Below are 12,820 nucleotides of genomic sequence, written 5' to 3' on the forward strand. Positions count from 1 at the left end.
CCCCCCTCATTCCTCCACCTCCTCCATTTCCTTTTGTCAATATTGGATTTTTCCCTCGCAATGATCCAAACTTTCCATGAATATTTGAAGACACCACTTACATAGTGATGAGCTGCTGACTCGACAGTCCGGCGTGTGCCATGATAAAAGCAGATGGGGGGAGAAAAGGCTCTTAATCAAAGTGTCTGGGGAAACTCATGTAGGAAAGAAGCGGACAGGAAGCGGCTCATTCACACCAACAGCAACATGAGGAAATGATGAAAAAAAAGAAAGTTTCACGGTGATTTATTTTCTTCCCTTTTCATGCGGTGCCTCTTTTTGATGCAGCGCCTGACGGAAAGGAGGTGGAGGTTCAGCTGATCGGAGGAGGTGAAGCAGAGGCGGAGCACGGTCCAGACACGCCTCTCAGTCCCTGCTGCGACCCGAGCTGCAGCTGCGTGTGCCACCACCAGCGGCCCGGCATGAAACTGATATGGGTGCCTGTGGACGTGGAAGATGGTGAGCAGGAGGGTGGAGGTGGAGAGGAGGATGAGACTGACGTGGAAGAGCAGAGGGAGGAGAATGGGGAGGATTGGGAGGAGTATGAGGAGGAGCCGGGAGAGGAGGAGGACAGCGAGGAAGAGGACGAGGTGGAGGGGTTTTCTGTGACCGTCGAGAGCGAGTTGTTGAAGCACAAGGCAAAGTTCAGCCAGTCTTTAGATGTTTTGATCGCTGAGGGTCACAGGCGGCGGTCGGACCCAGGGCCTCACTGTATCCTCGCCTCTCTTGCTGTCACTCGTTCGCAGTCTCCCCCAGTTCCCCCAAAACGATCTAAGTCACCCCCAACCCAACAACACCCACCCGCCCGAGATGAAGAAGACAATATTTACGAGGCCACACTCCCAGTGGTTGACCTCGCTCCTAAAAAGAAAGCCGAGTGTAAGGAACTGGATATTCCTCTAATCAAGGTGCGCAAACCTGCCCGTCGCACTAAACTGTCCTACAGCAACTCAGACCCCACGTCAGAGTTTCAGATGAGCAACGAGCCCATCCCAAGCCCACAGGACGAGCCTCCCGCCATCCCGCCCAGGATGCCTCTGATCCCAGAAAGCCGCAGCCTCACGCCGGTGCACAGAGGCGGCATTCCTCTCCCCCAGCCCACCCTGGAGGAGTGGCGCAGCTTGCGACCGTCGTCGCCCGCCAGCACCACTGCCAGCGGGCTGAGCCCTCAAAGAGCCATCACTCCACCGCTAAGCAGCCCCCTCGTGCCTTACAGACCCCCACCTCCACCCCCAAAGACAGATCCCCGGAGGCTCAGCAGCGCCTCACTGCAGTCCCTCACACAGAAAAAAGGTTCGTACTGAACAAACACTATGATGAGATTATGAATGATCCACAAATTGTTCATTTTCTGTGTAACTGAACCATCATTTATCTGTCTTTTTAGAGGGAGAGGAGAATGGAGGGAATGAAGGAGAAAAGGAGGACATAGTGGAAGAACTGTGAGTTGTAACTCTGGGCTCCATCTCTGACCCCACACTTTACCTCATACTTCCATATAAAATAATAATAATGCTGATGTCTGTTCGTTCACAAATCACATGAAAAGACTACAGAAGATCCAAAAAACATATAAATGACCCATGCTGTTGCCCTGGGTGACATTTGTCTGAAGACTGCCACTGTACTTTACTTAAATCAATCCCACATACTCCGTCCTGCTGTGAGAAAAACCCACTAGTGCACCAAAAGTGTATTAATCCGCAACTAGTCCCCAACATTTACTTTATTCACTGCTGTGCTTTAGGAAACTGTTTAGCCTCTAAAAAGCTGCAGACAGAGTATGGAAGTTGGATAACATTCAGAGACTGAAAAACACATTGTTGATAATAAGAAAAATACAATATTACAGCAGCCTTACCCTTTAACTTTTCCCTTTAAATAACTGTGTCATTCACTCTTGTTGTTGACAGTTCGGTTCCATATCACACTGATTGAACCTTTTGTCCCATTTTCATACTTCCTGTTTCAGGAATAGCACCCTCATTAGGGGGCCTTTGTTCAGCTGGGAGTCCCGCCTGCAGGATGGTAAGTCCGGCACCTGTAACAATCAGAACATAAAAACACATTGAATGTAATGTGAGGGATGCAGTATTTTAATTTGCCGAACTTCACAATGAGTCATTCGTCTATAATTCTTAACTTCTTTGTAACTTCTGTAACTTCTTTGCACATTTTGGGCAACAGTTCATGTTCAATCGTTTCCTCTGCACCTGACAGTTATGAACTTCTGTTAAGTCCCAATCCTACATCGCAATCTAATCACGTATACTGTGGGCCATATACTGCTCGTCATGGTAGTTAGTAATAAACCAGTGACTCAGTGTACAATTCAACTTTTAACCCTGTGAGTGCCTGTATCATGTATTGGGGACAGCATGTGAACTAGTTACATACTGGAGGTTTTTTCTGAGGATCCTCTTTTGTTTTTGTTTCCCTCAGAGCCTCTATACCAGACGTACCGTGCCTCTGTCATCACCAAGGAGATCCGGCGCCAGACAGTTTGCCGAAACATCAGTAAGACCAGTGTTGACTATGCCATGGACTTGACTTCCCGCCGCTCCGGGACTGGGACTGGGACTGGGACTGGTACTGGTACTGGTACTATGACGGGGAATGGACCACCCAGGGGCAGCCCTGTGCCCACACCAGGCCAGAGCACTCTGTGGCAGGACCTGCCAGATGTACGGGCCAGTGGAGTGCTGGAGCAGCTCACCCCTGAACAGTGCAAGTACCAGGAGGTGAGAGATTTAAAGGGAGGAGAGGAGGGAGAGTGATAATGTACAGAGGAGAGAGAAAAGAGAAATCAATGAGGCAAGGAGGAGAGACACTGGAGATGCAGTATCACGTTATAGATCTCATCTTAAAGTAATAATGTGATGTTTTTATATGAATTAAAGTCCAGTTTCCCCTCTGACTGTATCACTCACTGCTGTAACATAATATTGATTCACTCCATCTGAGATTCATGAAAGCTTTTACAGTCATAGTTCAAACTTTCCATCATCAGACAGGATTTCCCCCCCAAAAAAAAAAAAAAATCATCAAGTGCAGGCAGTGATGTGTTTTTGTTTCCAGTAGCTGCAGCAGCACTTTGTTTGGAAAAAGTGGACAGCTGGTGCGTACAGCGACGTCCAGTATGTTTCAGCAGACCGGAAAACACAGGACATCAAGAGCCGCGCAAATGGTTATAAACCAATTTAATCAAACAGTATAAAAGTAGAAAGCAAAATATGATATCAATAAAATCAATCAAAAGAGATCTTGATAAAAAGGAATGATTGGTCTGTATGAGGGCGTCAGGGTGGCCATGTAGTCTAAGATGTTCGGCAACTATTTTGATAATCAATTAATCGTTTAAGTCGTTCTCTGGTTCCAGCTTTTGACGTGAATATTTGTTGGTTTCCATCGTCACATGAGCTTGTGATACTTATGTTTTATAGATCCAATGATTAATCTGCAGAGAAAATCATTTATATTAGGTTAATCAGTATTGAAAATAATCTATAGATCTTCAACTAATGATTATTTTTATTGTTGGTTAGTCTGACAATTATTTTTACAATTAATTGATTAAAGATTTGGCCTAAACTGCTAATTGATTGTTGCTAATAATGCATAGTATGTGACTTCATCAACCATTATTGAAGCTGACTTCCTTTGCAAGTGTGATGGATCTTTAAATTTAGATTTTGATATATCATTTGGTTTTCTATTTACCTATTTTCCCTTTTTTTTCCAAGTCTATTTAACTTGTGAGTCACCTGGAGACTTGTTTGGGCAAAACTTAATGCAGAATATAACATCATTTTTACTGTCGATCAGCTGAACTTGTGTAAATCTTTCAAATCTCCAGCCAGGAAAATTCTTTCAAAATCTTTCTTTTGACAAAACCACCGACATTTCCATCATTTGAGACAACGCTGCGTCTTTGCTCGTAGGGTGGAAAGTGCTGCATATGTTCTGTTCAGGAAAACCGCAGTAGAGCGGGACACACCACAGTATCACTTAAAGGCTGAAGTTAATATCTGTGTGTTTCCCCTGGCAGAGTATGTTTGAGGTTTTGACATCAGAGGCCTCTTACCTTCGATCCCTGCGAGTCATGACCGAACATTTCCTGGACAGCCGGGAGCTGGAGGATACGATGATCATCAGGGACAAGAAGACCCTCTTCTCCAACATCCTGAAGGTCGAAGAGGTCAGCGAGAGGTGAGAAATGGCAGAAGGAAGGCTGAAGGGAGATAAAGGAAAAAGGAAATAGGAAGGTGATTTATGACTTGAACCGCCACGAGGTCATCTGGGGCCACGAGGTCATCTGGGGCACACAATAATCCACAGTCGAGTAAAGTGTTTTAAGTTTTTGTCTTGTTCTGGTTCAAAAAAGCAGCTACAAGGAGATGACACATAGTTATACACAGTTTTCTTGAGGATTGTAATGAAACCTTTTACCTGCTCCACAGGTTCTTGAAGGACTTGGAGGACCGTATATTTGAGGATCTGGTCTTCTCTGACATCTGTGACATTATCCACTACCACGCCCAGCACAAGTTCCCCGTCTACATCGACTACGTTCGCAACCAGATCTACCAGGAGAAGACCTTCACTACACTCATGTAAGGAACAGCGGCCTGTCTTCTCCATCTGAACCGGTTGTTTTCATAGAATTTAGCTGCGGATGTGAAGCAAAGATAAGATGGGACTGAAGGAATCTGGAAGTCAAGCCTGACTGTCTTGTTCCACAAGCTACAATTCTCTAAAATCTTCATTTTTCTCACTAGTTTCAGATTCCAGAGATGAAAGCTTTTTCGCTTTGAGCGACAGTCCGTGAATTCAGCAAAACATTCTCACAGCATTTTGCATGTGGCAGGAAAGCTCGACACTACAGCCGGCGCTGATTGTCAGATGGGGAGATTGAGAAAACATTGATGTTTAATCAAGTTTTATCCATTGAAACCACCTTTCTCCCGCCTTTTTGTATTCCGTATTGCTAGGAACAATACGGCTGCATAACAAGCCATTAATTTGTACTTAACCACGTGCAATTTATGTGTGTCTGCAGGAAGAACAACGCGCAGTTTGCTGCGGTCATCATTCGTCTGCAGGAGTCGCCTCAGTGCCAGCGGCTGCCCTTCATGTCTTTCATGCTGCTGCCCTTCCAGCGAATCACACGCATCAAGATGCTCATTGAGGTCGGCAACGTCATGGGGACAACTAGATGAATCCAGACGTATAAAATTGAATACAGACAAACACAGCCAGGAGGACATTAGCTTAGCTTAGCTTTAGGACTGGAACCATAGGGAACACAGACAGCCTGACTCTTTGTCTGACTGTTGTTTACTAATAAATAGTTACAAATAATTGTAATTTTTGTGTATTGACTAAACAAAGAAAACACAGTGTGTTGATTAGTGAGCTTTAGAGGCATTAGAGGCAAGTATTTTTCCAGGCTAGCTTTCTCCCCTGGTTCCAGTCTTTTTGCTAAGCTAGGCTAACCAAATCAAAAAGAAAATGTTTCAAGCCCTTTTGAATCTTTGAAAGATAAAAATGACTAAATAACCTGAATGAATTTATGGTTTGGAGTCGGTGTGCAACTGTTACTTTTTCACTACAGAGGCGGAAACTTATTCTTTTCTTGAGAGGAAAAATCTCAGGTGAGAGTCATGGAAATGTGACTGGAGCGTGACTACAATGCAGTTAGTGTCTAAACAAAAACGCCACAGCACATTTTGTATACATGACCCTGAGCTATTGAGAGGCAGGAGCGTGAGTTCATCACGGTGTGTTGCCGCGTGGAATGTCCTCATTCCAGCATAATCTTCCCCGCTCACACTCGTCACCGCCTCTTGACCTGCAGGCAAACAGACTTTGTCTCAAGCCTCTGACCATGTTTGCGTTCGGATGGAAAAAATGCATCCTGTTGATGCTGTTTGTCTGCGGCAGAAATGGAAAGTTGTTGTTTGTCGTTGCAGAACATCCTGAAGAGAACAAAGGAAGGGACGAAGGAAGAGGAGACGGCCTCCAAAGCTTTGGCTTCTGTGTCGAAGGTAAACGCCTCTCACCCCTCACCCTCCCCTCCGCCTACAGATCCATATAAATTGACATTTGAATGCCTGACATGCCTCTGGAAATTTGACGTCAGCCATTGTCTCGGTGAAGGATTTCCTAGTGAATGAGCTCTGCAGTGACAGTGAGTCATATGTGTCAGTGAGGACAATGAGTTAGCTCAAACAGAGAGAGTCTCTGATTATTTTTTAAAAGGAATGAACCTGGTTCTCCCATTGAGACACAGCCAGTTTTATATAGTGACAGCTGAAGGCAATGTGAGGTTTTTAAGTGTGGGAACATAATGAATCTCCTGACTGATGAGGTGGTTAGCTCATAATTACCTCTCTCTTTTATCACTCTTATGATCACAAAGATCATTGACGAGTGCAACACTCAGGTGGGAAAGATGAGGCAGATGGAGGAGCTGATCCACGTCTCTCAAACACTGGAGTTTGACAAGCTCAAGGTAAACTGAGGCAATGTTAAATGTGCCCATCATTTTATTTTATTTTTTTTTATCTGTCTGCAGTTTAGCTGGACTTGAGTCTCTTGGACATTTATTTTTGCGTCTGTCCTCGTCAGGCCATTCCGATCATCTCCCAGACTCGATTCCTAGAGAAGAAAGGAGAGCTGCAGGAAATGTCCAAAGGAGGAACGCTCTTCAACATGAGGGCCAAGTTCATTCCAGTCTACCTCTTCCTCTTCAACGATCTGCTCATCATCGCTGCCAAGAAGGGGTGAGGCGCTGACTGGGATTAGAGATTGAACTCTGATAAATGGCTATAATGCCCTACACAGCGGGGCTAAGTGATGTCAACATTTCCAGCTCCCAGTTTTGATACTTCTGTCAAATTGCTTAAACAACAATTACATGAAACATAGGCAAATTGTTCCTGGTTTTAGTGGCTTTTCGAAGATATGTCGGTTTTAAATAGATTTTAAGTTTGAATCTCTGTGTGAAGTAGAGACAACAGAGGAAAACCGATTACAAACACCGTCTTAATCACATGTTGCACACATTAATGTCGGTTAATAATTGAATTGAGATATCACTCCGCTGCAGTGTGCTATGTGCCACACAGTTACCTATAGCTGCTAGGCAGATGATTTTCAGTTACAGGCTCCCATAAAAGCCTGATGACACCAAGTCAAACTTACCTCTCTGTTTCCTGAACAGTGCGGAGCGTTTTGTGGTTCTCGACCACGCCCATCGCTCTCTGGTGCAGGTGCAGCCAGTGGATGAAAGTGGGAGCAGCGGCGGCCCCTACGAGCACTGCTTCAACCTCACCCTGCTGGAAAACCACCAGGGTCGCATAATGGAGCGGCTCTTCAAAGCTCCCTCCCAGTGAGTAGCAGAACGAGACGCAGCGAGGCTTCACAGGCCGTTTTTAGACATGTCACAAATATGAGTCCCAGATTCATTGTTTTCTTTTTCTTTTTTTCAAACTAACTGTTTTTGTCAACAGGTCAGACATGCACAGGTGGACTGCGGCTTTCCCCAACCCCACCAACCCAGACAGAGAGGAAGACGAAGTCATTTATGAAGACTGGGGTGAGGACGCACAAACATGCACACAAAAATGTGTGATGCATCTATTTTTATAGTGATTTTATAGCCAGAGTTTTTTATGGTCATGTGTGTGTGTGTGTGTGAGACAGACTGTCCTCAGGTGCAGTGTGTGGAGCAGTACATTGCCCAGCAGGCAGACGAGCTCACCCTGGAGCCCACTGAGATCGTCAACGTCATCCGCAAAACCAACGAGGGTAAGAACGTGCAGGGAATCCTGAGACAGAGACAGAGTTGTTTATTTATCAGACTGTCACAGAGACAAGCTGGCCCCTTAAATCTAAAGACATCACATTTAGGACTGTAAATATTCCGTCTTTTCCAGAGCACACATCTGCAGCTCAAACTGCACAAAAGCGATATCAATCTCTGCTTGTGTCAGATTACCTTTTTCCATTTGCCTATATTTGGCATTATCAGTGTCTGTGGCTCGACAGACTAAGACGGTTCAAAATGCAGTACAGACAAGGCTCCTATTAAAAAACACAAATGTACTGACATGACTTTGCATCATTAACACACCCCCCCCTCCCTTGACTCTTTCTTGTTCATACACCCTGATCCTCATAACTGTGTCAATCCTCATCCCTCCTCCTTAGCAGTTTATTGATTCATTTTGACTTTCTTGCATGAACAACACAGAAACCTCCAATCTTCCCCTATTTGTTCTCCTCCCTCCCCTTCCCTCCCCTCGCCTACTTCTCCTCTCATTCTCAGGCTGGTATGAGGGGAGCCGCCTGTCGGACGGTCAGAAGGGCTGGTTCCCCGTAGTAAACGTCATTGAGATCACCAACGAGCACGTGAGGAGGCGAAACCTGCGAGAGCGCTACAGGGTCATGCAGGCTGCGAGCGCGGTTTGCAACATCAGTGGCCGCAGCGCTCATTAGGGACAAAGGATGTTTACATTTAATCATTTTTTAAAGGACGACAAACGGAAACGCTGTACAACGATTATTCAGGGACCTTTATGAGTCGTGTCATTTTCAAGCAACCAGGAAATGAAAGACAAAAGGAGAAGCGTGATAAATCATTATTTATACCACTGGAGTACATGTGCGTGCACTAAAGCAGCTGGAAACTTCAAGTGAATCATTTATTACTGATGCTCAAAGAAACTATGTGGTATGTGCATGTTTACGTTCAATAACAGAGACCAGCATATTCCAGCATTTCAGCTGCAGAGTTCTTGTGAGCATGTAGCCCTGCATTAACTTCTCTTCATGCGCTGCTGGGAAACTGCCAAAGTGACATGCTAATCATTCTAGCCATAGCTCCACCAGATTGCACAAATGTCAAACCTGCTGCAGAGAAAAGAAAGAAAAGAGACAGGTGTTCCTTCCAGAAAATGCCTTGAGTCATGCATACACAAGTTAAGTCCCTTCATTCCTGCCACACACAACAACCTGACTGGTGTCACCCTATGATATGAAATGAACGAATGAAGAACATTTAAAAAGGAATCTTATCTCACCAGAAGACAAACCTATGGAGAATCTGGTCACGTACATTTGAATAAACTCAAAACACAGAACTACACACCAAGACTTCTCTCGTGACCATGTCAAGCACAAGAGCTTTGAAAATGCATGTAAACGGTGGCTGAGCTGTAGCTGTTCATGACGTCTCAGTAGCTGTGCTGTTGGCTAGCTTGTTAGCTTGTGTCACTAGCCATTGTGGAATAACACTGTAGCTCCCCCTGCAGCTTGTTGTCAGTGAAGAGTTTGTATTATTTGTGCATAAAGTGTAAATGTACAATATGTTGTAAATAATGAGCGGGGGATTCTCTCCTTCAAAACACTAGTAGTGCTTTTAATAAAAAACTTTGTGTCTTTTTAGCTACTGTAGGTGTTTGTTTCTAGGCAACAGGCTCATCTGTGGATCGTTTTTATTGAACACTGATAGAAAGGAAAGTAACAAGGCGCATGTGCAATACTCAAAGGTAGACATGAAAATACGGTTTTCGTTTTTGTTCAAGTGGGGAAATAAATTCACACCCTGGAAAAACAAAAGCTTTTGAGGTAAATTTCCTTTTTTTTTCTGAGCAACCACCGGAAAAAACAAAGAGCAAAAAACGCTCAACTAGTAGTTTCCATAATGAAGAAGATGTAGTAAAGCCCTTTCAAAAAACAAAAAAAGAAAACACACCCAGGGGCAAGGAGACTCAGGTTTAAGGTCACTGCAAGATATCAGGAGTTCCCATGTCTCCAAGGCTGAGGAGCACATGCACTGCGTCCCCCTCCAAATCTGAGAGCATCCGTTCCCTCACCTCTGAAAAATACCCAGAGGCACCTCTGTCCTCAACAGACCTAGAATCCCCCCAGACCGGCTCTGTGTTCTCACCGGCACAAGTAAACCCGATGTAGCTGATGTCACTCTGAGAGAGAGGAGCTTTTAATGTGGGTAAAGCCTCAGACTCTTGCCGGGTTTCAGTGTTTATTGGTAAATCCATGTCGTGCTGGTATGTTGGAGGGTCGGGACGTGTTACTGCTGATTTCTGGTGGCACTGCTCCCAGATCCTGTCCTCTTCCATGAGACTGAAGCGACTCAAGAGCGTGTCAGCTGCTTCAAGCTCCGTATCCGACCAACCTCGTCTAGGGAACAGGCAGGGGTTCAAGTTTACTGGTGGCCCCGCAACACTGAAAAAGTCCATTTGTGTAGCAGTAAGGGTCTGGTCGCTTTGTCTAGGCCCGTGGTGGTGCAGTTTCAGGAGGTTAGTGATGGCCTGGTCCTCCTCCTGGGTAAGCTGGAGAACGGCCCGGTTTGGCTGCGCCGGTGAGTGGATGGGGTTCGTTCTCCACCTGGGGCAGCCCAGGTCTCTAGTGGGGTGTGGCCCAGATCTGAATGGGTCTGGACGGTTTGGCGGAGCCAGACAGGCGGACATTACCGGTGGTGGAGTGTTGAGCTGAAAGCAATCGAGAACCTGGTGAGGAGAGATGAGGCTGGTAAGATTGTTGAGGGGTAAAGAGTAAATATCGGGTCTCAATACGTGTGGATGAGCTCAGAAGTGATTTATGCTAATAGGAGGGACACACAGAAAGTTTCTATATCCAAAATTACATAACAAGGTCAAACTACTGTGTTTACTGTTACGATATCTTCATGAACACAAATTCAATTTCTTATCATTTTTAAACTGAGAAAAACAACAACTGTCCAGTGTAATAAGTCTTATAAGAGTTGAAACTGTACAATGGCAGTCAGAAGAAAATATCCGTGGCACTTTATTAATATATGGAGAGGCCATGTGCACAGAGTCTTCATCGGTCTTCTTACACTGGACAGTTGTTTGTTTCCAGTTTATCTGACCGCCGGCCTCATCCTGAAAAGGCACCTGGCTTCACAGTTTTTCTTTTTTACGTTCTCCACTATACCTTTTTGACCCCGTGCAGCGCTCTCCCTGTCTTTCTTCTCATGATTTTTATTCAACTCTCGCTCATTTTGTTTTTCTAAACTGAAACAGATGTATGGCTGATGCGATGTCTTCACTGCCCCCCTCCTTCTTTCGCTTGGTCTCCATTTCCCTTCAGCCCCCCCAGTTTAGGGTCTTAGCTCTGTCTGACAGGACTGAGCCAATCTTATTAAACGTCCTTGTCTGTCTGATCCCCTCCAGAGGCTCTAAACCACCCCCCCCACCTCAACCCACAGAGCAGAGGCCAGGCTGCCAGCAGGGAACTGTGTGGGAACCCTCCTCATCACCTCTATCTGTATTAATTACATTACATGATTGGAGAAAATGAATGCATCAAACACACGGGGGTCAGGAATGATGGTTTAAGGTTATTCATTTGAGATCGAAGAGTAAAGGACTGACTTCACAAACATATTTACCAGATATAACTACCACAAAAACAAGTGTTTTCTGAACATCATCTATTATATTGTGATTTATGAAAACGTGTCCAGGGATTACATCCCATAATTGTTGGTGCATGAATGACAATGTCTATGGGTAGCTCTGGCAACCAGTTTTCAGATGTTGGTTCATGAGGTCCCAGCACTGAGCACACTTACTTACCCCCAAATCAGTCACTATGTTGGGGATCCTCCTGCCACAGCTCATGGCGGGGTCAGTGTAGAAGACCTCGACTGGGATGATGGGATGGACTGAAGAGAAGAAGCCATTAAACAGTCACTGAGGCTGCACAGCTGGATGAAGCTTTGACCCAGATGTGGTTGAAACCGACTCACCTGCTTGGTCGTTACAGCCTATGTGATGGTGCGCAAAGCCTGCAGCCATGTACAGGGGCAGGAAGGAGGGGTGCTGCAGGGTCCTGGTGGAGAAAGACGGCAGAACTTGCTGCCTGGGTCTCTGTTAGAGGAGAAACATGGACGTTTGTTAGCTGATAAACTCACCACCACCACTACCACTTACAGTCTGCTTTGCTGACTGCTAGTGGAAAAGTCAATTTTAGGTCAAGAAACGAAAGTGATAGAAAACTCACGGCATGTCCTCCACTGCAGTTCATGGTTGACTTTCCTATCCAGGGTTTGTAAATCGAAAAGAGTCAAAAGCGGCGTCTGCCTCACGCTGGTGTCAAAATGAGGGAAATAAATGAAGTCGAAAATAAACACTAAGTTGTAGCCGCTACCTGGTGGAAGCGCGTGACGACGAGCGCCTCCTGCTGGTTGACTCGAGATCCCGTTCATTTCTCTGACCCGCTCTAATGAAAAAAAAAAACATGCCAAATATTAAGTCAGCTTTATGTAACACTGTCAGTCATGTTTTTTATGAAGCTAATGTAATTTTCAACTCAGCGAAAATGGTTTCCTCATAATCCTGCATCCACCCATATTGGAGCAAACTGCACCAGGTGCCATCAATTAATGCCAATTAAGACATTTGGCTACATGCTGTTTCTACACACCATTGCAATTGGAAACGCGACATCATATAGTTTATGGTCAGACATTTAACTTAATTTTAATTAATTATTAAAATGAAATCTACTCCTCCCTCAAAAGGAATCTATGAATATGTAATTACTTTTCATTTTAAAAGTTAAATACTGGACACAAGATGTCTCTTACACCGCTTAAAGTCTACCCTCTGTGTATGTGCAATGCAGGCATCAAGTTTCCAGATCCACTTGTGTAAGGGGCCTGTTACTGGACTGGGATTTGGCTTGGAAACTAGTTGTGATGGCACAAAGCATGTTCACTGGTACA

The 12,820-nt window shown here is 45.0% G+C and overlaps 2 protein-coding genes across 2 annotated transcripts in view; one reads left to right on the forward strand and one right to left on the reverse strand.

The window, feature by feature from the left end:
* Nucleotides 1-9,489, forward strand: part of arhgef15b (Rho guanine nucleotide exchange factor 15b) — a 16,875-nt gene extending 7,386 nt beyond the window's left edge. The window contains exons 3-16 of the mRNA XM_023420852.2: nucleotides 328-1,332; nucleotides 1,427-1,481; nucleotides 2,012-2,067; nucleotides 2,482-2,780; nucleotides 4,088-4,248; nucleotides 4,500-4,652; nucleotides 5,099-5,228; nucleotides 6,012-6,086; nucleotides 6,461-6,553; nucleotides 6,670-6,824; nucleotides 7,265-7,432; nucleotides 7,554-7,639; nucleotides 7,747-7,851; nucleotides 8,372-9,489. Of these exons, the coding sequence (XP_023276620.1) occupies nucleotides 328-1,332; nucleotides 1,427-1,481; nucleotides 2,012-2,067; nucleotides 2,482-2,780; nucleotides 4,088-4,248; nucleotides 4,500-4,652; nucleotides 5,099-5,228; nucleotides 6,012-6,086; nucleotides 6,461-6,553; nucleotides 6,670-6,824; nucleotides 7,265-7,432; nucleotides 7,554-7,639; nucleotides 7,747-7,851; nucleotides 8,372-8,541 (2,711 nt within the window). The 3' untranslated portion in view covers nucleotides 8,542-9,489. The remainder of the gene's footprint in view (nucleotides 1-327; nucleotides 1,333-1,426; nucleotides 1,482-2,011; nucleotides 2,068-2,481; nucleotides 2,781-4,087; nucleotides 4,249-4,499; nucleotides 4,653-5,098; nucleotides 5,229-6,011; nucleotides 6,087-6,460; nucleotides 6,554-6,669; nucleotides 6,825-7,264; nucleotides 7,433-7,553; nucleotides 7,640-7,746; nucleotides 7,852-8,371) is intronic.
* A 167-nt stretch (nucleotides 9,490-9,656) lies between these two features.
* Nucleotides 9,657-12,308, reverse strand: LOC111665748 (uncharacterized). The gene is made up of 4 exons (XM_087177862.1): nucleotides 12,097-12,308; nucleotides 11,843-11,963; nucleotides 11,670-11,758; nucleotides 9,657-10,574 (listed from the first exon to the last, which is right to left on the reverse strand). Exons 1-4 carry the CDS (start codon nucleotides 12,118-12,120, stop codon nucleotides 9,828-9,830), a joined length of 981 nt encoding a protein of 326 aa, XP_087033988.1. The 5' UTR covers nucleotides 12,121-12,308; the 3' UTR covers nucleotides 9,657-9,827.
* Nucleotides 12,309-12,820: the final 512 nt, after the last annotated feature.

Source organism: Seriola lalandi, unplaced genomic scaffold (genome assembly GCF_002814215.2).
Source record: "Seriola lalandi dorsalis isolate HSWRI2012SDOR001 ecotype SW California unplaced genomic scaffold, Sedor1 jcf7180002054658, whole genome shotgun sequence".
NCBI classification, from domain to species: domain Eukaryota; kingdom Metazoa; phylum Chordata; class Actinopteri; order Carangiformes; family Carangidae; genus Seriola; species Seriola lalandi.